The sequence below is a fragment of the Poeciliopsis prolifica genome, unplaced genomic scaffold (assembly GCF_027474105.1).
Source record: "Poeciliopsis prolifica strain line A6 unplaced genomic scaffold, Auburn_PproV2 SCAFFOLD016, whole genome shotgun sequence".
NCBI lineage: Eukaryota > Metazoa > Chordata > Actinopteri > Cyprinodontiformes > Poeciliidae > Poeciliopsis > Poeciliopsis prolifica.
Genome location: NW_026562391.1, coordinates 6,414,399 through 6,438,646, shown reverse-complemented (window position 1 = coordinate 6,438,646; position 24,248 = coordinate 6,414,399). Strand labels below are relative to the sequence as shown.

The 24,248-nt window shown below is 40.1% G+C and overlaps 2 protein-coding genes across 7 annotated transcripts in view; one reads left to right on the top strand and one right to left on the bottom strand.

Moving 5' to 3' along the window:
* micall1a (MICAL-like 1a) overlaps positions 1–12,931 on the bottom strand; it is a 19,117-nt gene extending 6,186 nt beyond the window's left edge. For 2 of the 5 annotated variants that reach the window (XM_055040807.1, XM_055040812.1), the window contains exons 1-8: positions 11,979–12,321; positions 5,773–5,821; positions 4,485–4,626; positions 4,304–4,404; positions 3,086–3,216; positions 1,754–2,319; positions 1,610–1,670; positions 241–641 (exon numbers count right to left, since the gene is read on the bottom strand). In XM_055040807.1, coding sequence (XP_054896782.1) covers positions 241–641; positions 1,610–1,670; positions 1,754–2,319; positions 3,086–3,216; positions 4,304–4,404; positions 4,485–4,626; positions 5,773–5,821; positions 11,979–12,136 — 1,609 coding nt within the window. In that variant the 5' untranslated portion in view covers positions 12,137–12,321. Of the gene's footprint in view, positions 1–240; positions 642–1,609; positions 1,671–1,753; positions 2,320–3,085; positions 3,217–4,303; positions 4,405–4,484; positions 4,627–5,772; positions 5,822–11,978; positions 12,322–12,570; positions 12,678–12,826 lie in introns of those variants that run through there. The other 3 variants (XM_055040811.1, XM_055040808.1, XM_055040810.1) reach the window with 3 other exon arrangements.
* On the top strand, positions 12,603–24,248 carry LOC129366784 (ADP-ribosylation factor-binding protein GGA1-like). Of its 2 annotated transcripts, none has more exons than XM_055040820.1 (17): positions 12,603–12,666; positions 13,823–13,907; positions 14,781–14,856; positions 14,960–15,058; positions 16,156–16,279; positions 16,771–16,871; positions 17,097–17,177; positions 17,488–17,625; positions 18,500–18,581; positions 18,651–18,761; positions 18,869–18,985; positions 19,080–19,123; positions 19,227–19,408; positions 20,443–20,681; positions 21,372–21,541; positions 22,208–22,318; positions 22,435–24,248. In XM_055040820.1, the coding sequence occupies exons 3-17, from the start codon at positions 14,842–14,844 to the stop codon at positions 22,543–22,545; spliced, it is 1,725 nt and encodes a 574-aa protein (XP_054896795.1). In that variant the 5' UTR covers positions 12,603–12,666; positions 13,823–13,907; positions 14,781–14,841; the 3' UTR covers positions 22,546–24,248. The 2 variants fall into 2 exon arrangements, with proteins under 2 accessions (XP_054896795.1, XP_054896794.1); XM_055040819.1 differs by lacking the exon at positions 12,603–12,666 and adding an exon at positions 13,236–13,300.

Here is a 24,248-nt window from a genome sequence, read left to right as displayed (position 1 = left end):
ACGCATCTTAAAGTTCCAAGATAGATCTGGAGGACTGGCAAAAATGTTGTAAAGGCAACTAGAGACAAAAATAAATGGTTAAGGAATCCTCGATTTCTTTTGGTGAAACTTTCTGGAAAACCCCTTAATGCTTCAATCACTCAGCACAAACCTGTAAACGCTGTTTGCTGATACGAGTTTAATGTTAATATTTGGTTCAAGTGTAAATGTTCAGCTAAATGAGGTTTTGATCAAACCAACCTTGGTTCCCAGTAGCCGGTTGGGGGGGAACCCGAGGGGCCGGCCTTTTCTTGCTCTTCGCGCTGCCTGGGCTGGCAGAACGGGACGAACTTCCTGTTCTGGGCGTGACCTCTGAACCTGGCCCCTCAGGCGTGTGAGTGATGTTGTACCATGGGTGGGTGGCCGCCACTGCGGGTGGAGCCGTTCCTCCATCGCTTCCCTCTTCACTGACTTCATCGTCCTCGTCCTCAAATGGGTTGGGGGGCGTGGTGGGTCCAGAGCCCTCTGCTTGGAGAGAAGGCAGAGAGCCCGTGTTTGGGGGCGATGCCACTCCAGGAGGGGGCGGCGGAGGGGCTTTCTTCCTCTTAGTTTCTGATTGGACCAGGGCAAGCCAAGGTGGGTCTTTAAGTTTATGGGTGCCACTGAACCATGAAACACAGACAGTGATGGAGGGGTCACACGGAGGAAAACCACATCATACACACCCATATACACACACACACACACGGTACCTTAGAAAAGCATAAATACCTCTTGAACGCTTTTTCAATTTGTCATTCAACAACGTTACATCAAGACACAATGAAATAACTTACTGCAGTGATGTGAAGTGGAAGGAAAATGATAAATAGTTTTCACATTGTTTGATAATTGGAATCTGCTATGGAGTATTTGTATTTGTCCCCTTCTACACTGAAGCTCCTTAAGTTGTGCAGATGTCAAATAGTCTTAACGGGAAACTAACTCTGCGCATCACCCTGAATTTGTGGGTGTGCTTCTCTTCAGCAGAAACAGTAAAAATTGACTGGAGCTACAATGTCAAGTTTTACATTACAACATAGTGCAATAATGTGTTGGAACCATTCTAATAGATCGTTTCATAATGTCTAGGCCTAAATCTGCCTGAAAACCCTGTTTACAGGAGCTCTTCATCTAATCTGACTGATCTTTAACTAGTGTAAAAATGTAAAATCTCAGTCTGTAGATGTGCCGGTACTGAAGTACACATACCTCTAAAAATTACATGTGTAATTACAACACAGATAGAGTTATAAAGTATTATAACTAAAAGGTACATGACACACCTTTTAGATTTGGAAAAAAAAGTATCCATGCTTCATTCTTCTGCAACTTTGAATTATACTCCACCCTTTGTTTGTGTATCACATAAAATCCCCACATTGCAGTTCAAAGTTTAGGGTCGTAAGTTGACAAAGTATCCCACAGTTTTACGGGTATGAATACTTTTGCAAGGCACAGACAGTGACGGTTCACGCTGCGACAAAATGCATTTCAGAACTGTGACGAGGAACTGATAATGACATGATTCAGGGAGGTGAAATGGTGGCGATGCCCAGGAGAAATGGCATCGCAGAGAAAACTGGCCCACCTTCCAGGAGACTGTGATCTTTCTCTTGGTTTGGGAGGAGCAGGAGGCTTCAGATGTTCACCTGTGATTTCAACAAAAAAAAAGTATGAACAAATGTTTGTGCATCTAATTTGAGAGCACTCAGATCCTTATGAAGGAACTTACCGGCTGGGGAGCTGTTTGCGGTGCAGGACATCCGAACCCGAGGCGCTGGGCGAGGTGGAGGGGTGACCTCTGACACCCTCCTGGGTGCAGGAACAGGTCGACTGGCTTCAGCAGCTTCACCATCAGAAGGAGGAGGGAGATCCCCATTTGAAGCTTCTTTAGCTTGAGCTTCTTCCTCTATTTCACCCTCATCCTCCTCTTCATCACTTTCATCGAAAGGATTAGGAGGAGAAGAAGGACGCGCTTCCTCTTCTTCCTCACCCAAAGACTCTTCTTTACTTGTTACTACAGCAGTGGCTGTGACCGTGTCATTAGCTAGCATCTCAGTGCTTGTTGAGCGAACTGGAGAAGGGGTCTTCGCCTCATCCCTCTCAGAGAGCGCGGGGAAGGGGACTGCACTGCGGCCGGTCCGAGCAGACTGAACGTCCTCTGGTTTCTTGCTGAGATCTGGACGACCGTTCTGACTGGCTGAAGCGTGTCTTGAAAGATGGTGTGCACACACCAACGCCCCGGAGTTATTTCCTTTGTAGGATCCAGGAAGCAGAGTGCTGCGGCACTCTGAGCACCTAAAAGAAAAACATGGACCTAAATATTTTCTTACAGAAACACAGAGCTGTCACCCTAGAAATTGTAATGATAAATCTTATGTCAATAAAAGTCACAACTCAGTTTTTTTTTTGTTTTACATAAAAACATGATTTTATACTGTATTTTGCTTAAGTATAATTCTGTAATTATGATGCACATATAAAGCACATCCACCATATTTGCATTATCAAAACAAAAATGACATATGAGAAAGTGAAAATGTTAAACTCATTGCTAAAAATCTTTAAGCGCTAACATGATGGTTGTTGTTGGCGCAGGCCACAATAAACATGTCTTCACTAGAAACTAACAGGAGGAACTATTCATACAAAAAACATCAGTTGAACTGCATTCAAGCTAGGGTTATGCAATAAATTGCTTTTCCCCCAATTAATCACATTTTCTTACATTTTTGAAAAATCAGATTTTTTTTTTCACATGTCAGCACGCCCAAGGCCCACCATCTTTAAAAGTGTGCTTTTCTTTGGTTAAAAACAAAGAAAGTATTTTTTTATTGTATTTATTGCCATTTTTGTGCCCCAAAATATCTATATCGCAAATATGAGTTTATAATTTAGGAAGGAAAATATTTATAAACAATAAAATACCCAATTCTGATTAAATATTAGCTACAGCAATCTGTTTAAATAGATGTCACATTAATCTAGGAGTTTATTTTTTTCTAACATGCCCAAAATATGTTTGACTCCACTGATGTTTTGCAGCCGTCTTCTCAGTCCTCACCTGAAACAGTTCCGATGGTAGAGCTTGCCGTCGATGAGGAACCTCTGCACCAGGTGAACGTGTTTCTGGCAAGCAGCACAAGTGCTGCTCAGACTGCTGCGCTTTGCCGCTGCAGCCACCTCTGCACCGGTCTGCGCAGGCAGGACCCGACGACGCCACAGACCCAGGACGTTGTTTGCAGGACGGAGGGGCCACAAGGAGCAGACATCAGGGGAAGGGGGCAAGATGTAGAGCAATGAGGGAGGGGGGAGATTACACATGGAGTCAGGATTTGAGGATGTGGATTGTTCATTCTGCTTAATCTGGCTGCATCTGCATCTCGCTGATTCACGTCTGCACAGCTTAAAACAAAAACGTCTTAAAGAAATAAATAGTTAAAAAAAACAAAAAAAAACATTAGCACTCAAATATATTTTGCTGTGACTGAAATTTATTCATCCATCCATCCATTTTCTTTTGCTTATCCAGGGTCGGGTCGTGGGGATAGCAGCTTCTGAAATTTAGGTTTGTTATATTTTTAGGCATTTCTGAGTGTTATGTAAAGCGCTTAGAAGGCAAAGCATTGGAAATCCTGCCATACAGGATGTTAGGATAAAACCGCTGTTAGTCTTTTACACACAAAAGATGATTAGAAAACACTGACCTAAAGGGTTTTCCTTTACTTACTACCCCAACCCCCACCCCCACATTACTGCCTAGGCTCAGGACCAGAGACTGAAGGGGGGACCAGATGTGAGGATGAAGAACAGGAAGAGGAATGAATTTCCATCTACAGACATGAGGAAGGGGGAGGATATGATGCCAGTATGGGATGGAGGAAAGAAGTTGGAGCCATGCGAGAAAACAGAAAGACAGGATACAGAGGCTATCTTTATAGACTTATTCTATTGCTAAGGTTACGCCCCCCCAGCCTTAACACAATGCCCAAACAGGGACGCATAGAAATATCAATCCCAATGAGGATTGCTGCAATGTTGGCCTCTCAGTAAAAAACCACACAGATCATGCAGATATACATGACTTCAGATACACATTTAAAGGAGGGAACATGTGGCTTAATAGAATTTATTTCAAAAATACTTGTTGCTGTCATGAAGTTTTAATAAATATTAGCCATGGAGACCAAAATCCAGCAGTCAAGTGTGAAAACCAACGCAAGTACACAGACATTGGTTCATTTGAATGCGTTTTCCCTCCATGCCATTTCACACACTTTACCTCAGGCTCAACCACTTTGTCTTCTAAAGGAGTCGACGGCCTTTTTTGAGCTGGTTCATTATGGCTAACTGTACTGAGCCTCTTCATAGACGGGGGGTTTGCTGTGGTTGACAAAGCAAAAGCAAAATCAGGAGTCAGGTTAGGCAGACTTTGAAGATGTTGGAGAACAAAGTGGACCCACCTTGGGACTTGTTGTTAAAAAAGTTATAGTACTGAGACACATATGTGATGACGCTCAGCCGGTCCGGCACTTTCATGGACACCATGTCTTCTGGGTCCAGCAGGGCTGGAATTCCCAGCTCCACCTCCGCCACCTCAAATGCCTGCAGCAGAAACATGAAGGAGGAAGGGAAGGAACATTATCTGATAGGCTGATAAATTATAGTAGCTGAGAGGTGCCAGGGGTCCGTGATGTGTAGCAGGCTGGGCATATAGAGAACTGTTTTTGATCATTTAGCTAACCTGATTATTAATTTGACAATGACATACTGATTTTATCAAATTGATTTCATTAAATCCTTGTGGATTTACTTGAATGAAGAAAGTGAATTCCTGATAATTGTCGCTGGTTTACCATCTGTGATTGTTACAGGTGAGCCACACAAACAGTGCTAACCGGTGAGCCATGAGGCTGCTTTATGCTTGATTAGCTTGCAAAACCAAATGGAGCTTGAGCATTTTCCCTCACATCCTTTAAAAATCATTCTGACAGTGAAAGAGAGACAATATGAGATGCAGCAGCCTGTTTGTGTCATGTAAGCTAATGATCTTACATATAATTTAAAAAAATATATATTCCTAGCCCTGGCATATTTAAGATGAAAGAAATCTTCTCATTTACCAGCTCAGTTCAATTCCAAAATATTTTATTGATCCCAAAGGGAAAATAAATGCTGCTGGTAAAATTGCTGCTATAATGACTGGAAGCAATAGTGATATTATGAAGAGGATGGAACAATTTGAGAAGGGAACTAAAGATCAGGGTGAAAGGAAAGAGGGTGATTCAAATACCTGGAGCTGATTGCAAAAGTTTTCAAAATCCTAGTAGAAACAAGCAAAAAGCTGCTCAGCAATCATTAGAGGAGTATGAATGTCTTCATGCCATTAAAGTTATTTTTCCCCTATAGGTTTTTTATAAACAGTTGGGAAAAAAAAAGTTGCAAATTACAATCCCCTCTTCGTAACTTCTGAGGCATGTGCAAAGAATATGCTCTTTTTTTTCTGACCTTGAATGCATCACATGTCTCCCTCAGAGTCTGAGCCTCAGTCAGACTCCACCAGGATTAAGCAACATTAACCCTACATAAGCTGTTAAATAAATCAAAGTCACGCCAGCCATGACTGCATTCACCCCAAAGAACAGGCGGCTCACAGACACAATGCCTGAAAGCTAGCTTGCAAGAAATGAGCTGATACTCCATCATTAAAAACAAAAAATGATTTTGTGAGAGCAAAACTTTGTGACTCACCAGACGGTTGTTCTCATAGACATTTTCTTTAGACAGTGAATGAAAGTCTCTGAAATAAAAAAAAAAGAGAGAGAGACAGATACAAATTAGCATGTAGCCACTATAATTACATACAAGCTCATTTTTTAAATCTTAGCAGCTGTAAGCCTCCTGGATTCCTTGAAATTATCTTTGCATAATTTACTAGTGTATTTACATATTGTTTTATTTTGCAGTGAATTTTAATACAACCTTTGCTATTTGATTTCTTTTTCTTTATTCCTCCCTGGTACTGAAATCAATTTCTAATTTGCATAAAAGAGACAGTAAAAGTGTTGTTTTAAATTTCTTTTAAACTTAAAGAACTTGGAACAACAATGAATCGACCACATTGACTGTTGCTGTCAGTTTTTCACCCATCCAGACTCTGGTAACTTTTTGTGTTACCAGAGTCTGGCTCTGATTTATTTAACAGCTTATGTACTTGTGTACTAGTAGGCAACCAAACTGAAGAAACCCCAAAGAATCTTCAAAGTCATTCCTTTCCCGAACAGTATGGTATTTATGACAAAGTCTTACTCATCATCTTTCTATTACTGGCAGGGCAGCGAGACACACAGCAATGTTGAGCTGGTCTGCTTAACACATACCGCAGCTGAGAATGTCCAACCTCCACATAAACGCCACGTGAGGCCGATAAACTGCCTGAACAAAGGGAAAGAAACGGCAGCCTCAAACTAGCGTGGGCCTGATGATTACAAGACTTGGCCCTGAGGTGCTTGGAGCAAGCAAGTACAGCCGGGCCCCTGCCGGCAAACTTCCTGCAGTAAAACTGGAAAACGTCTGAGCAGCGCTGGGATAACCGTGTCTGTGTGGATGCAAATGTTTAATGAAGCATGAAGGGAAGGGGAAAAATAAAAATGAAAAACACACCCTGTCCTTGGCGAAAGCTTTTGGAAACCATGTGGTTGTTTCAAGAAGACAGAATCCTCTGAATGAGCTGTGTGTCATCGGCTCACAAAGTGACCTCTGTTCTCTCTAATCTAGTTCTCATGGCACCAACACAAAACACCCGATATCAAGATTGTGTTAAACTCCTCCGATGCTGCAAAATGAATCGAGAGTGACCTACAACACTCCCTGAAACCATTGGCCAGGGTTCATATTCTAGATCCTCGCTGACAAAGACGTATATGATGAGAACAGGCGTGCGACTGGAACTGCAATCCTAATCCTCTGCAACTCAGCCCCACTCTTGGTTTATTTTGGGAGTGAGTAATGCTGAGGAACAGTGCGCCTTTGACTGTGTGTCAGGGGTTTAAAATCCTCACGGTGAAAACCTGGCTGTGTCAGTAACTCTGTTAAATTTAGTTCAGTCAGAAGATTTTTGTCCTGACTAAAAAAACAAAACAAAAACAGACTCAAGTTATGACAGAACAAAAATACTTTCCAGTTTGCCATTTACCAATGTACCTATAAGTACTCGGCATTAGACGAAAATTTGTTTTACTGATAAACATTTTACATTTCATGAGTTTTAACAAGAAATACAAGAGAATAAAAGCTTAAAACGTTCAATAAAACTGATATCACAAGCAGTTTATTCAAAATTATACATAAAGTACTAGTAGAAATATCTACAGCAGTCTAAAAATCTGAACACGCTCAACACAATTCTTCACAAATCAAGTCAAAACAAAAAAATAGTCCAAAGTACAAATTTTTTCATTGCCTTTCACAAGAAAAAGTACAAAAGAAGACAAACCAAAAATAATCATCAAAGGTTCTGAATGCTGCTTGAGATAAAGGTGAGAACATTGTCTGGACTTCATCTGGACTCCCTTTTTATCATCATAAATGTTCATTTTGCCAACAAGGTGTCTTGATATCTTTTTAACGTTAAAAAAGAAGTGGCTACATCACTTGGAGGTAGCAAAAGGAAAAAAGCTAACAGCAGCTATTTACCACCTGATTCCTGAGGAGACAGAGGGTCAAAAACCATCGACTGATTATAAGACCTGCAGTAAAACTTTACTAACAATGGGTTTAGTCTATATAGCCTGATATCTGGGAAAACCTTTACATTTTTATGCATTTTGACCTTTCATTCGCACAAAAGCTAAAAGACTTTTTACATTTCCTGGTTCTCCTCTCTCATCACAATGTTCCAACACTCTTTTTAGCGTCTCAGCAACCAAATATGCACATCAAGTGGGTTGCATGGAGGCAGAGAAAGTCCAGGCAACTATATAGATATACTATTTTCATAGAATCTGTATGTGTGCGACTCTCATCCTACCAAATATTGATGCCAAATACTAATAGTGGTTCTACACATCATCGACTCAGGGCAGAATGCAATGCAGGCCACACTTTACAATTCTGCATTTTTAGAAGCTTAAAAACTGTGTACCACTTCTCCTGTGTGGTCTACAAGATAAAATCTCAATTAAGTATATTTTCATTTTTGGGGTGGTAATGTGAAACAATGTGGAGAAAGTTACCCATACTTCTGCAGGGCACTCCAGCTTAGACTAATTTGGCTGTACCAATGCCGACTCCCCCTGTGTTAGTAATGGTTGGCCACAGGAATTATGATGACGCCTCTCCTCCGCATCACTGCCACTTTACTCAGATGAAAACGGTTGGCTGCAGAGTACAATACAGGGAAACAATGGCCTGGATCCAAATTGATGGCAAATAGAGTCTGACAGGCAGAGAAGTCTCATGCACAGATTAGACCAGCAGGGCTGCCTGTCTGGATCAGCGCGAGTTCGGCTGATCATCGGCAGCAAAGAGAAAGTTAAGCAGAAGGGTATGCACAAAGGAAAACAAGAAGTATAAATGATCCATGAACTTTTGTCCTTTAAACCCTCCATATTCCACTCCACCAGATAGTCAAAGATTTAATAAGTCAATATGTACTCTGTAACATCAAGGCAAAGTCTTGTTTGCACTCTGAAAAGAAACAAGATGCTAATCTAAAAATCAGCCCACCAGATGTTTTGTCTTTGTCACCAAGTACCAGGGGAAGGACACAAACGCATGATTTACAGAAGGCTTGTGTGCAAACCAGCCACTACAATGGAGGTCGTTGACTTGCTCCGGCAGGAAATCCTACCGCTGCTCAGCACAGGCGCTACCAACAGAGCTGTATTATGCGACACAGAGAGGATTTCTAAAGTGAGTCATATGCAGCGCAGATTTTCTGTGAATGGTTGCTGTCACCCTGCAGAGAAGAGCAATTGTTTAAGCAAGGGCTAAACGATACTCCGGAGGAAAGAGCAAATATAATATTTACCTTTCCTGCAGCATTCCAATAAACATTAGAAAGTAGAGATAAGTTTTTTTTAGGGATGCATAACATAAAATCAAATGTGTTTGTGTAGAGATGTCTGCAAACAATAGTGCTGTGATGCATGACAAATTTCACACTTGTATATTTCAAGTGTAAAATACTTTATTTTTTTTCCCAAACAGAGAAAACACTCTAACCTGAAACTTAAAGAGAAGGAAGCTGTGTCACCGGTGCTTTGATGTTAAATTACTGCTAGCAGTGGCAGTGTTTTTATTTTAGATGCGCTCTAGTTTTACTTTTGTTCTCACTTATGCTCCCTTTACTAAAAATACAAACTGTCATACACTTCTTGCATCCTCTGTTGTTATGATCACTAATTTAATATAAAAACAGCTTTGTAGGATTATGTGTTTACATAAATTTGATTTCTGTAATAATGCCATGTCCTGTGATGTGACTTGAGAGCATGCCAACGTTGGAATGTTGATAATAATCTGTGCAGCGTTTCGCTCTGCTTTGCAAAGCAAAGCAAAGCTACTCCAAGCTCCTCTTTGCTAAACAAGAACGATAGGAATCCGGAATAGTATTTTTCAAAGAAACAAGCAGGCTTTGCTCCAGTTATGCGGTATTTGTTGTCAAGATGTCCCGATCAAACACCAAGGATCAACTGTCACATGATCTGAAGATCATAATGGAAAAATCTGATTATGTTCCCCTTGTCATTAAATGCGAAACTAAGAGTTTAGAAACTGGTTTAAGTTTATAAAGACGTCAACCTCCAGAATAAAGTTAAACACCATTTTATGAGTACAAGAGAAAGCAGATAAAAAGCGTTTGATTCAATAATTGTAATAAAGTTACAATTGCTTCATTTGTTAGTGAATGGCAAACAGGGAACTCCATCTAAAAACAGCACAGCTATCTGGTGTTAAGCATGAGTGTTTAGAATTCAAAATAATAATAATGTTAATTGCTCAAAAGCCAAATCAACAGAGCAACAAAAACAGGAGTCAACCAGGAAAAGCCTCCACTTTCCAGCTTTAATGATGTTTTCTTGGTTGTTTTCCGGATTTGGCTGACTTTCCATTGGAGTTTCCATTGAAGTAAATGCAAAACAGCAAGACTACAAATGAATTGCCTACCAGAATTAATTAACTGTCTGAATCTGAATCTATATTAATCTAAAATAGGAAACTACCGTAGTTTGATCTGCAGATAAATGACCATGTGTGTCATAGCTGTGGTCAAAGTGTATTGCATGTCGGTCAATTCTGAATCTGTCTAAATGTTTGGATTGCATTAATATGAATTTATTTGATTATATTTACCTATTGTTGGCCGTTAAACTGACCAGTTCTGCAAAAGGCCTGGAGGTGACAATGGTTTGTTAATTGTTGCTACACAAACAAACTGCATTGTGAGAACATTTCCTGCTCTTGACCTCAACCAAAGCAGTGGCAAGTCATCCTGAACCTCTTCCCTACAGCAAACCACCCAAATCACAAAGATGATGTTGTGTTTTGTGTCGCCTTGTATTCCCTCCCTGCGCAGGAGTAAAAGGTCAATCTCCCACCGAAGCACTACTTGAAACAAACTGAATAGTTTCAGAAAAAAATGCACGGTTCCACTTTGTTTGGATGTACAATAATAAGATATGAGATAAGTAGTCGGTTGTTCAACAGATCACAGTATTTTTTTTAGTATTTGGAATGTATTTTTGTGGGGACAAACAAAAAAATCTACCACTTCTTTTTGTTTTTTAGAGTATTCATGGAATTTAAAGGAAAAAGATGAAAGAACGCTACAAAGTAAGACCACTGTTAAGTTCTCAAATTTCTAGCATACAAACTGCTTTATACTTAATTCTAATACTAATTAAAACTCAGATCCTGTTTTAAACAGGATCTGGGTTTATGCAGATCCCGATTAATGCAGATTTCAAGATTTCACTTTGGCCTGGCCAACAGTCTTCAATTTGTATAAGGATTTAAACACACAAGCGAGCAGACAAAAATCTTTGCTTGAATGAAGTATTAGTCTTTAGTTCAACAGAAAATGCAGAAAATCCAACATTATATTTAATACATCTGTCCCCTAACCTTTATGTAACTCTTCAAAATCCACCAAAAAAAGTCCTTCAATTGCTTTACTTTTAAAGCATTTACTGAAAAGGGAAAAGTCTCTGTATTTAAAAAGGTAATTTCTCACTATAATCAGATCATGGCCATTTTATTGGGGTTAAAATGTGTTGGGAAATTCCTGTTCTTGAGCCTGACTTAAACAATATTAAGTCATCCCTATAACTTCCCCATAAATAACCACCTAAATACCACGGATGATGTTGTGTTATCTTGTGTGGGTGTGAAATATAGAGAGAATGGGTGTTTATCACAGACAGATGGCAAGGCTTGCCCCACACTGATGAACACATCAGGGGGCTTGGATTGGACAACACAACACGCCTAAACGTTTTCAAGAATGGAAACAAGCAATTGCTCAACAAACTACAATATTTCAGTTTGTTATGATGCTTTATTATATCAATGTGGACAAAAAAAACCCATTCACTGGTCATTTTGTTCAACCAACTGGCATTATAAAGTGACTGACTACTTTGTCAGCGAGGTGTGCAAGTGAATCTGAATCTGTCTTTGCTTGATTATACGTTTCTGTGCACTGATTTCACTCTTTTTCTCGTTAATTGCCTAGACATTACATTTGTTGTGAATGAAATGGAGCCACATCTTAGGCTATACAAACAAAAAGCCTTGTGATCGATCCTCTGATTAAACTTGGAAGTGAATTTGCAGCTGAGTGTGATGACCATTAATTTGTATTTTTCTGTTCCAACATTGTTCACAGTGCTGACGTTCTGTTAGGCTTCGTGGCGTTTCAAGCCACATCAGACACATAGAGAGGTTGTACTTACATCAGGTCTGGTCTGTGGCGGTGTATGATGGCACAAAACGCCAAGCCGTCCCGAAAGGACGCGGACATGTCCCTGATTTCCACATCGCTGTAGGTCTCGCACTGTATCCGGCACCACTCCTGGAGAGCCTTCAGGGATCCCATCGCGCTACTGTTCATCACTCATGAGCGGCTGCATTAAAGCCAAATACATAAAAAAAAATCGATGTCTTTTTAGTTTCGAACGGCGTCAGGAGAGACAGGAAACCGCAACGGCAGGCGGAGCAGCAGCAGCAGCAGCAGGGGCAGCAGCAGCGGGGGCAGCGTGCTGCTGCAGAAGGTCGACAGGCAGCCAGGCAGCCAGTCAGACAGGCAACACCCGAACTACGAGGCGTTGCACTCACCCACGTCCACAGAGTCACGTTAGGAACATGGACCACAGTCGTGCGAGAAGTTAGCTAACTGTTGCCAGTACGAAACAAACAGGCTTAAGTTCATTTCCCGTGAGAAACTAGCGACACTCAAACGGCTGCACGAGCCTGGTGTGGTTATAACACCAACTGAAGCCCGGAGCCGAGAAAGTCAGCTTAGTCAATACGAGCCTCTTGACGAACCTACTTAGAGAGACGTCTTCGTTTCTTGGGTCCGCGAATAATATCCAGATGCTGTGATAATGTCGAAATGGGAATGGTAGTTTCCTCCTCGACCTGGTACACACCGCCTCATTGTTGCTACAGTTTCTAACTGACGCTGGGTCAACTCAAAACTCTCGACAAAAACTAAAACATTCAAAACGGATTGCAATTAAAAAAAAACTGGGCATGTGATAACATTCAAAGCAGTGGAGTTACTGTAGTCTAGATTAGCTACATTTGTTGTCGGTACACCTTCGACCTTTCTTCTCTGAACCACTCTGTCGTTCCTCCTCTCAGCCATCAGGAGGCGCTGCACAACCTGAGAGAAGAAACGGGTCAGTGCGTCCGCCATTTTATGAGTTTTTCTTAAGTGAACAAAAACAGCAAAGTCACTAAAATATTAACAGTTTAATAATAATAATAATAATAATAATAATAATAATAATAATAATAATAATAATAATAATAATAATAATAATAATCATCCACATGCATAATTCATACATACTCGAGCTTTTGCTTCAAATAATGGGACAATTTGTTTGCCTATGCATTAACCAAATTGACACTCACAACATGACGGTGACGCCGACGATATCTGCCCATCCACGCGATATTACAAAAGTCACGCGACAGTAGCCACTTGGTACGAATCTTGTAAAGATGGCGGCGGCCCCTTCTGATGAGACTAGCCTTCAGTCTCTGATCAGTAAGTCATCATACATTACTAGACATGATGCCGTTTTAAGCGATGTTAAGAGCTGAGATACAGGTTTAGAGGGATCTTTGTGGTTAAACTCGTGTTTTCTTTCGGTTGTCACCGACAGCCTCGTCACAGGCTAATGAGTTGTCACTGTCAAAATATTAAGTCAGCAAAGTGCAGTTGGTGACAAGGAAGAACGACAACTACAACTTGTGCTGTTTTTGGCTCTGCTGTTAGCGTCTACACCTAACGTTGTCAGTCGTCGGTTAAAAAGCGAATGAATGTAAATATCCTGGAAGCGTCCATTTGATACTAACCAGGTCCAAAAGCTACACCTTCCTGAACTTCTGCAAAGAACAGATCTTCCTGATTTATTTACCCGTAAAACCACAGATATTTTGTGATATTTCGCTACTCACAAACATAGCACAATTTAAAACATATAAAAAAGTCACAGAGTCTTGTTTCATCCAGCTGGCACAAATTTGTTCCATGATTTTAAATGTAATGTTTGTTTCTCACACACAGACAAGGCCACCAATCCTCTCAATAAGGAAACTGACTGGGACAATATTAAGGCATTTTGTGATAAACTCGACAATGAACCAGATGGGTAAGATAGCGAATGAAAATTATGAATATTTATTTGTCCATTTAAAGGTTTCTTTTATTCTTTTTTTTTTTTTATAGCTACAATGACATATTTCAGATCTGGAAACAAATTTTCAGTTGTCAAAAATGAGCTCAGTAAAGAGAGAAAGCTATTTTAAATTGCTTATTTCAAATTTTGAGAGAAAAAGCTGTGAAACATTACTTGAAAGACTAGTCAGGTCATGCTAAAGTGGTTTTGAGTTCAGACTTTGACTAGGTCACTCCAAAACCTTTTGTTCTTTTGGAGCCACCTTGAGCCACCTCTTGCTCGAAATGTCTGCTGGAGATAGACACCAGCACCTCTCCCGACCCTGCGAGGGACAAGGGTGTTACAAAATGGAGGAATGGTACTTTAAGCTAGTTAATACTTTAAAAAAATATACAATTATTCTTGGTTGTGCCTGGTCAAAGTGAACCCAAAAAAGGGACTTCTTGCAGTTAATTCAGGAATAAACAAGCAAGTGAACTATATATTTCTCACATTGGGACAGGTGGAATTCATCATGTGAAAAATGCATTTTGAGTTTACTCAGATTACCTTCTGTGTGACCTTAAAAGTTGTTTCATCTCAGACATTTAATTGTGAAAGAAAAGCAAACTTTTAAGGGGGGAAATACTTTCCAGTGCTTTAAAATCTTGACTAAAAAAAAAAAAGTTTGACTGGTTGGAAACAGTGCAGTTTATTTAAGCCAAATGTTTTTCTTTTGTTTTTGTCGTTTTTTTTTTTTGTCTTATTTGTTAAAATCATTTAATTCTAAATTAAAATGCTTGCATCCATGTTTTAAACGGCTAGAGGATTTGAAAAGGCTTCAATTAATATTTGTATTATCACCAGGCCTCAGCTTGCAACCAGACTTCTCGGCCACAAAATCCAGTCTCCTCAGGAGTGGGAGGCAATGCAAGCACTACTGGTAAGACTTGAAATCAATAAGCACCAAGCTTTTAGTAAAATTTGGTATCTTACAAATGGATAGATGGATATATACAAAAATGAAAATTCTTGTCCTCTCCCAGGTACTTGAGACGTGTATGAAGAACTGTGGAAACAAGTTTCATGGTGAAGTGGGAAAGTTTCGCTTTCTTAATGAGCTCATCAAGGTGGTCTCACCGAAGGTAAACACCGTCTCGCTTGTCTCACTAGTAGTTTATAGCAACTTGATACGCTTGAGATTGTTTCCTTTCTTTTGAGCTATAATAACAAAGGAGAAACCACGTCTTTCACCATCCAGTGTTTTGTAGAGTGGAGCCTGTATGGATGTAGCAAGAATGATAAAACTTTCATTGTGTTTGAAATCCAGCCAAAAGCAGCCAAATTTTCAATACACAGTCTAAATTATAAGCTATAAAAAGCAACTTCTCTTTGTTCCCATAAAAATATTCCTTGACAGACTGGAGAAGTTTATAATCTGATGTAAACTTGGGAAAAAATTACTGCACCTTATGAAAGCTCATGTGTGTCTATAGTATTTGGACATATGTATATTTAATATGAATTTTATTTTACTGGGAAATAGAAGTGAAATAAATATCACTACAGAAAAGGCATTTAAAAAATGTATGATTTAATTAATAAAGGCTTGTTTAAGGCAATGGATTTAGATTTAGCCCATCAGAAATTGCTTAAACACAAACAGGCAAATCACACCTGGTGCTCATGATATGAGCACACAAAAATGTGTTAGAGAACACATTTCTGTTTTATGTTGGGGTTTTGTGTGCTTCATGAGTAAAACCAGTTTTATTTTTCAGTATTTACATGAAATTTTATGGCTTTCTTTTCAGAATAAAAATGAAAATTGTATGTTAGATATGCATCCCTGATGTATATCATATTAAGTATTTGTGAGCATTCTTTTGATTTGTTGTGACTTTTTTCCTCCTCACGTAACCAGGTATCGTCTTTCTGGATACATTTGAAAAATTAAATGGAGCATAGAAAAAAAAATTGTATTTCCAGACTGTTTTGCTGTTCCATCGTATGTTTGCTGATCCATTCATTTATCAAACTATCCGTTTTCCAAACTACATTATTCGAAGTCTGACCTGTGTATGAAAATCTTCTGTGAACGGTGATTTGCATCCTGTTAAAAGGAATTAGAGCTGGATATATGAGCGCTGACATGGATTAAAAACTTCAGGAGTCTGCCGTCTCCAGCCTAGCTCTAAAATAATCATTACAGTATTTGAGACATTTTCTCTCTTCATTGTAGTATTTAGGATCCCGGGCTCCAGAGCCGGTGAAGGCAAAGGTGTTGGAGATGATGTACAGCTGGACCGTGTGGTACCCTGATGAGGCAAAGATAGCCGAAGCTTATCAGATGCTGAAGAAACAAGGTGAGCTCTTTTTTTTTTGTCTTTTAAGTAATGAAGGAATTGACTTTGAGAGGGTTTCTCTATTATTTTTACTGCCTTTTCTTTATGTGTGTGGTAGATTAACCAAAAGTAGCTTATGGAAGTTTTTACTTCTCTTCCCAAGCTGATAATGTTGGTTTTGGTTCTCCATACTTGCTCTTCTCCAGCATGTAGGTAGATGGAATCAGTTCTGCTTTTAGCTCAAGCACAAGACCGCTTTCCTGGGTCATGAGTAGTTGACTCTGCTGTGATGTTAAAAATGGACTTCCCACATATGACTTGATGTGTTTTGAAATGAACGCTCTAATTACAAGATGAGAGGTTATCGCTTTAGGGCAGGGAAAATTTAATCTGTGCCAGATTTGAAATGTTTTTGGGATGCTCTTGAAGTATTCCCACACTGTGTTTAGCAGAGGCTAAGCTGTCAGGAGTTCGTTTTGTGGGTAGTTAATAGATGCTCCTGTCATTTCCAGGCATTGTAAAGCAAGATCCTGTGCTTCCTGGTGACAAACCACTCCCACCTCCTCCACCCAGAGCCAAAACTGCCATCTTTGAGGACGAGGAGAAATCCAAGGTGTGTGACGAGAGATCAAGACGCAAAATGTATCATCGTGAAGCAGATCGTTTTTGTTTTGTTTTTTCGGGGGGAAATTAGTGGGGTCGTTTGTGGATATGCTCAACTCATAATGAACAAAAATCCATCAGGTCATGTGAAATTGAACTCCTGAGGACTCGCTATATACACATTCCTCTTCCTCTTTCTTTTTCCACTCTCTTCTGCCTCATCCTGCTATTGTAGATGCTGTCCCGCCTGTTGAAGAGCACCCAGCCTGATGATTTAAGAGCAGCAAACAAGCTCATCAAGGAAATGGTTCAAGAAGTGAGTGCCTCAGTTCGCAAAGTGCAGCACATCAATTCGCATGCAAACGATTTTGATTTCTGTTAAAATGAAAAGTCCAGTTTGCAGAAAACCTGAATCGCCGTCATTTCCCTTATGTCATTTTCATTTGATGTAAATATTAGAACTGTGTTGGAATTCAGTGGCTTTGAACTGATTGCTTTTGTATTTTTAAAAGCTAAATAGAATAATTTAATTATTTGGACACATGTCCTGTTAAAAAAATAACTGGATTTCGAAAATGTCCAGTTAAGATGACTTCTCCTGTCTCGCGTTATTCCCCCTGCCCCAGGACCAAAAGCGAGTGGAGAAAGTTTCCAAGCGAGTGAACGCCATCCAGGAGGTGAAGGAGAGCGTGAGCCTGCTGAGTCAGCTGCTGGAGGGCTACAGCAAGGAGAGCTGCTCCCACAGCAACCAGGAGCTCGTCAAGGTTTGTAACGCTCAGTCATTAACAAAGTCATCTATCACTCATTTGGTTTTCATTGATTTTTCTTAACGGTGTAACTACAGTAGATCAGCATTTTTAAATGTATAGACACATTTGTTTCTCCTGCAGTTCATTGTTACATTGACTCCTTTTTTAATTTTCTGTCTGACTCTTCAGTTCCTGCTTGCTTAAGGTCGCCAGAGTTGCTCAATATGAGAAAAATATAATATTAGAATTTCACCATTTGCTCTTTTACGCCACTATTGGAGCAAATTTACCATTTCACGTGAAGCGGCACAGGGTGACATCTACTGGTAGTTCACTGGCAGCGCAGGCTGCAGTTTTTGGTGGTCCAACGCAGTCAAAGGTTTTCTTTTATATGGTTGCTTTACATTTCTTCCCATTTTTGTGATATATTTTTCTTTTTTTGTTGTTGTTGTTGGGTGTTGCATGTCAGGAAAAGCTGGACCGTTAACAAAGCAGCTGATGCAGTTCATAGCAGGCGTTGCTTTTAGTGAAGATAAAACTCCCTTTTGTCTGGATTTGAAATTTTGTCATTCTGTAAACTTGTTAAGGGTAAAGTATAATTTATTTTTCTTTGTTACATTAAAAGACATCCCCTCCACTTTTTAATCATACAGCATGTGTGGCACAATTAAAATGATCCCTGTAAGTTTGATTCTGTGCCCACTTTATTTATCAGTAAAAAACAAACTAAGGCGCCTTGAAATGAATTCATCTTTTATTGTGGAACCATAGCGTCACACCAGGAATTTGGGGAAAAGCCCAGCCTTAGATTTGGATATGAAAAAAATTGACTTGATAAATTACTGTTTAGCAACGCTGTTTGCACATTGTGACATATTTTTGATCACAGGATCTTTATCAGCGCTGTGAGAAGATGAGGCCAACGTTATTCAGGTTAGCGAGCGACACAGAAGACAACGACGAAGCTCTAGGTACGTTTGGGTTTAAAGTTTAGCATTTGAATGCCACAGTGACGTCGCTAACACGTTTACGCCCTGCAGCCGACATCCTGGAGGCCAACGACAGCCTGACGCAGGTCATCAATCTGTACAGGAAGCTGGTTAAGGGTGAGGAGGTGTCGAAAGAAGGAACGTCTCTCGCCCCTCGACAAGGTGCGTTTGTCTTTTCAGAGGCATTGTTGCAGTTGTGTGCAACTTCTCCCTTTTGGTTTAAGGTGCTTGTGTTTATTTGAATTTCTTTTTCTTCAACTCTAAATCAGATGGCGGCAGCTCGGCACTATTAGACCTGACAGGCCTCAACATTTCAGAAAACATCCCACAGGCTGCACCTCAGAGCCTGGGCTTGAGCCTCTTGGATGATGAACTCATGTCTCTTGGTAAGCACGCTACAGACGATTTAAACCTGAGAGTTATTTAATTTTTACCACTTGCACATCATTAATCCCTCCCTCCCCTCCACCTGCTTTTCAGGATTGAATGTATCAGAAAACTGTGACTCTAACATCATCTCTCAGGTGGGAATTAGCACCCTCACAAATGCAGTTATGATTTGGCATGAAAACGATTATATTCTGCAGCCTGTTGTCTCACTGCGTCAAACGTTCCGTTTGTTGTCAGCCCTTAAATATCGCAGAGTCTTTGGCTCCGGCGGTAGCGCTGCAACCAGCTGTGGTGCAAACATCACAGGCTGCACCAGCAGGGGGCGGCACTGCTACACCGAGAGCAATGGAAGAGCTGGATTTGCTGGGGAAAACGTTGTTACAGCAGTCTCTACCTCCAGAGAGCCAACAGGTGAAATGGTGAGTGGAAACCTGTCAAACCTTTCATCAGTGTTTCTAATGGTTCCATATGTAAAGGGGGGAAATTATGTAAAATTGACTTGTTGAGCTTTACATTGTGTTTCAATGTAATTCCCTCATCTAAAACACATCTAGAGCTCTGCTGTGATTCCTTCAGCCATGTTTGAAAAGCATGAATTTAGGTGTGCGGAGAAACATTCACCTGATGATCCTCATATATAAATCTCTACTCGCTCCAGCATACTTAAGCTCTCTCTCATATAGCTCTGTTATTTCCCGTTCTTTATGCTCTAATAACATTTTTCTTTTGCGTGTTCCACGTGTTGGAACTGAAAAAGGAACTAAAGCGTTCAGCGTGACGCTCCTACTGCCTGGAATCAGCTCCAGTTTAAACTCAAGGTGCCAAGAGTTGATTTCATTGTATTTATTTCGAGTGGTTTCTCAAAAACAGTCAACGAGACTCTATTAAACAGTGTCACTGCTTTTAAATTGTTTTCTATTGTCTTGCACTTGTGCATATGTATTCATTAGTTTTATTTTGCTGTGTCTTGGAGACTTTTGCCTCTTGAAAATGAGATCTAGATCTCAATGGGGTTTACCTGGTTAAATAAAGGAAATAAAAAATATTTTAAAAAATTCTTGACTCTCCACTGGCAGCCGTTCTCTTTGCAGAAACACTTGCTATTTCAAAGCTTTCCACAAAACTCCTCCAGACTGACTGCAGCAATTAGCAGACACCTGGTGGAACTGCGATTCTGTTGAACTTACCATACGAACTATTTCTCCGTGAAGTGTTGGGTAAAAAAAAAAAAAAAATCATTGTTAAAGGCTTAATAGAGAAGCATAGTTGTGACGACTTCCTGAAGGCGGAGAGTCTTAAAGAGCAGGAGCTTCTTAAAGAGACAGAGACCTAATTTCAAGGTGTTAAATTGCACAGTCAAATTTCTTTTAAGCCATGTTTGATTAAAACACCATTTTAGATTGTGCTAGGAAATGATCCTCTGTGGGGTTTGCTTGTTGGGTTTCCTCTGCAGGGATAAACTCCAGCCTCACTCTAAGGTCCCTTTGCGAGATCTCCCAGCAAAGTCTGGGCTGAGCTCCAGGCCTGCTGCGGGTCCGGGGCCGACGTCCAGCCTCCTCGTCCAGTCGGAGCATCCTGATGGCGTCCTCCACTCCAGTCTTGGCGTTGGAGACAAAACCTCATCATCCGCTGAGCCCAACGATCGCATCTCATTAGCAGACGTCACAGTGCCTCTAGAGTCAATCAAACCTAGTAAGCACCAAACCTTTAAGCTGCAGCGGCTGTCGGAGTTGTTCTGCACTTCAGAGGCTTTTATGATGGTGTAATTCAAGAAGCATGAATTTAATTTAATTTTACAGTGAAAATTGTAGACATTGAATTTAAAGCATCTCGACAGATTTCCGCTGTGACATCAGTAAAACTCGCATCATATTTAGTTCATCACCTAAAAAAACAGCTCAACATCTGCCTGTCTTTTGGTTTTGTTTTTTTCCCCCGTGATTATTTACTCATAAAGTCACCTTGCACATGTCTATAGTAACATCATATAAAGCATAAAATTAGAGATTACAGTTCTCATTGACTTGTATTTTCCTCTCTCCTGATGTGTTTTTATTAAATTCCTAAAGTTTTTTAAGCTCTGTGTGAGAACGCTGCACAGATTTCAGGAACAATACATGGAAGTCATTTGTGAAGGGTACTATTGCATACACAGAAACCGATCAGGTAGAAAAATGTGAACAGATTCTTACCAGTAAAGTTTTCTTTCCAACTCAAATATCCAACCCCTAAAACAAACCGCAACCAAATTGCTCCCGAATCCGTCAAAACGTGTCGCGAGACGCTCGTCCAGTATCCACTTTAGATGTTTGTGATCAGCTCAAAGCCATTTATTGCACTCTTATCTACATTCTTCATTTACAGTTTGTTTATCTGTTGCAGGCAGTGTGTTACCGGTGACTGTATTCGACAAACACAGCCTGAGGGTTTTGTTCACGTTTGCGTGCGACTGTCCTCCGTCGAGGCCCGACGTGTTGGTGGTGATCATCTCCATGCTTTCCTCGGCTCCCATTCCCGTTACCAACATCCGTTTCCAGGCAGCCGTTCCCAGAGTATGTCGGTGATTTATTTATTTTTTTTTTGCGTCACTTAATCAAATACTGACAAAGTATATGTGATTATATTGTTTCCTATTTTGTTAAATGCGCCACAAGTAATCAGTACCACCATTTTCAGTTTAAATTTGCAGCAATCAGCTGCATGCACGTTTTTGAGTTTAATAAAAAAAAACAGATGAAAGTTAAGGTTCTTGTTTTTAATTATTAATTTTTTTCATTAGTTTTTAGCCTTTCCATTCACAAGTAAAAAAATAAATACACACAATGCTGAAAGAGCAAAATGAAGATGGAAAAAAATAATTAAATAAATAAACAATATTTACATTCCTGTCAATGATGCAGAAACTGGCATCTTATTGTAATTCTTCAGTTTGTGTTGGATTCAAACAACTTATAACTTCTGAAATCTTTAGAGAAAACAAAAATCAGAATTTGTTGAAACTATAAAGAACCCCGGGAATCGGTATGGACCTGGGAAATCTTGATCGGTTCGTTCTTGCCAATAGTTTCACATAAATGCTTCATTTTCATCTCTGCCTGCTCGGTTTGAGACATTCTGAAAAACAAATGAAAGTTAATCATAATTCTTGTGTTTATAAACATTGGAAATTTATTCCAACCTTTGGGGCTTTGACTAGTCAGTGGGTTTATGTTTCCCAGGTAATGAAAGTAAAGCTGCAGCCTCCCTCCTGTACTGACCTGCCAGCCTTCAACCCCATCCTCCCTCCAGCCGCCGTCACACAGATCCTGCTGTTGGCCAACCCTCACAAGGTGCTTTCTCCACATTTCACCACAGAGAACATCTGATGTGCTTTATCTGTGTCCAGCAGGGTCGGATTCACCCTGAGAGCGGACCGTGACCTGTCGTTTGCGGCTCTTCTTTTCAGGAAAAAGTGCGCCTGCGCTACAAGCTGACTTTCAACCTGGGGGACAAATCTCACGACGAGTCCGGCGACGTGGACGAGTTCCCACCTCCAGACACCTGGGGCAGCCTTTAGAGGGAGAGAGGGAGAGGACCGGGCCCGCTGTCATCAGACCTGCACCAACCTTCATATTGGGGTCGACGTTTTCCTTTCGGAGGGGGGAAATAAAGACCAGATTACAATGAAGCGGTTTCAGACTCTGCTGTACAAAAAAAACTGACGGACTGTGAGAGCAGTTGCTGAAGCCAGTTGACCTTGTGCCTTCTCATCCTTATTTGGTCCCGTCAGTGTTTCTAAACGGAGTTGCTGCATCATCCTCCTCAGATAATTAGCCCGATGTGTTGATTTGCAGAATTTCTTCTGAATGTGAATTGGTTTAATTTACAAACCGTGAAGCAAACCCCGCATCATATGATTCGCGTTGTTGTTTCAGGCATACATACCCACAAATTGTTGTGGTCCGTCCGTATACGACATCCTGCACCATCTGCTGCACATTAAACAGTGTGCAGGTCAAACCACCGAATGGGTTTCCTCCAAACTAATCAGACACAATCACATTAAAACTGTGATTTGTGTAGACGAAATGAAACTAGACGCATTTTAAAAACCACAGCAGTGGTTTTAATTTTCAGTCTAATCTTTATAATCTTTTCAGAGCGGGGGAACCGATGTAAAATGGTGTTATAAAATGGTGTTATCAAAGCGTGAACACGATGACGTCTTCCTGCAGGAAACGCAAAGAGCTTTCACCGCAGCCAACTATTGTTACCGAACCTGATCCAGCCAAAATGAGTCCTTTAATGTTCTTTTTGCCTCAGTTTTTCCTTCTTTTTGTAGTTGAAAGGCACATGGTCTCCATTCCTTCACAAACTTCTTCATTCCTGCACTTTTTCTGTTTCTAGGATTCTGTTTTTTTTTTTTTTTTTGTTTAACTCAGGATTATTTTCCTTTTTCTTATTTAAACTCGTATGCACTTCGTTCATATTTTGCACGTGAAATTATTCTTGTTTATTCATCTCGTGTCACTTTGCTTTTCTACTACTGATTAACCCAAAGACTCTCAACTCTTATGTTCACATCATACTGATTTGGATTCTGCCACATGTGCCTCAGATTGGGTTGTCTGGTTGTTGTTTTTTTGTACACATAAATGTTTTTTTTTTGTCATGTTTGTCTTTACCCAAAATGACTTTGTAAAGCATAAGATGCATTATGTGTTAAATGATCTTTCTAGATGTTGTTGAGCAAGAGAAGAAATATATAAACTCCTCTGTATTTTTTCTGGACTGTCCAGAAAGAATACTGACGAGATTTTAGAAAGGTGGCTATTCTTGGGGAGGGAAAAATTATAAGGATGAAAATGTGGAAGTATTTGTTGGCACCACTGGAAAAGTTGTGTGAAAAGCATTCAAATAAATTTTGTATGGAAAAAAAAAATGCAATCTTTAATTTAGGCTTTGCCACAACTGTTCCTATATAAAAAAAATCCCTTCAACATAAATGTAATCAACTCAAAAACACTATTAATCCAAAAAGAAAATGAAATATAAATCATATAAAGTGTCTTCAAAGCACTGGATGGTGAGGAAGGATTTGCTGTAGCAGACAATCTAGCAACGAATCTTAAGAAGCCTCTGACTGAAGACTGTTTCTGTATGACTGTCATGATGTGAAGTTGGGCTCAGAGACATTAGAATAGGGGATATGATCATTTCCCATCATGATTGATGGATGAGATGGTTTGAACTTTTTCACTGTTGGATGTTATTAAATAA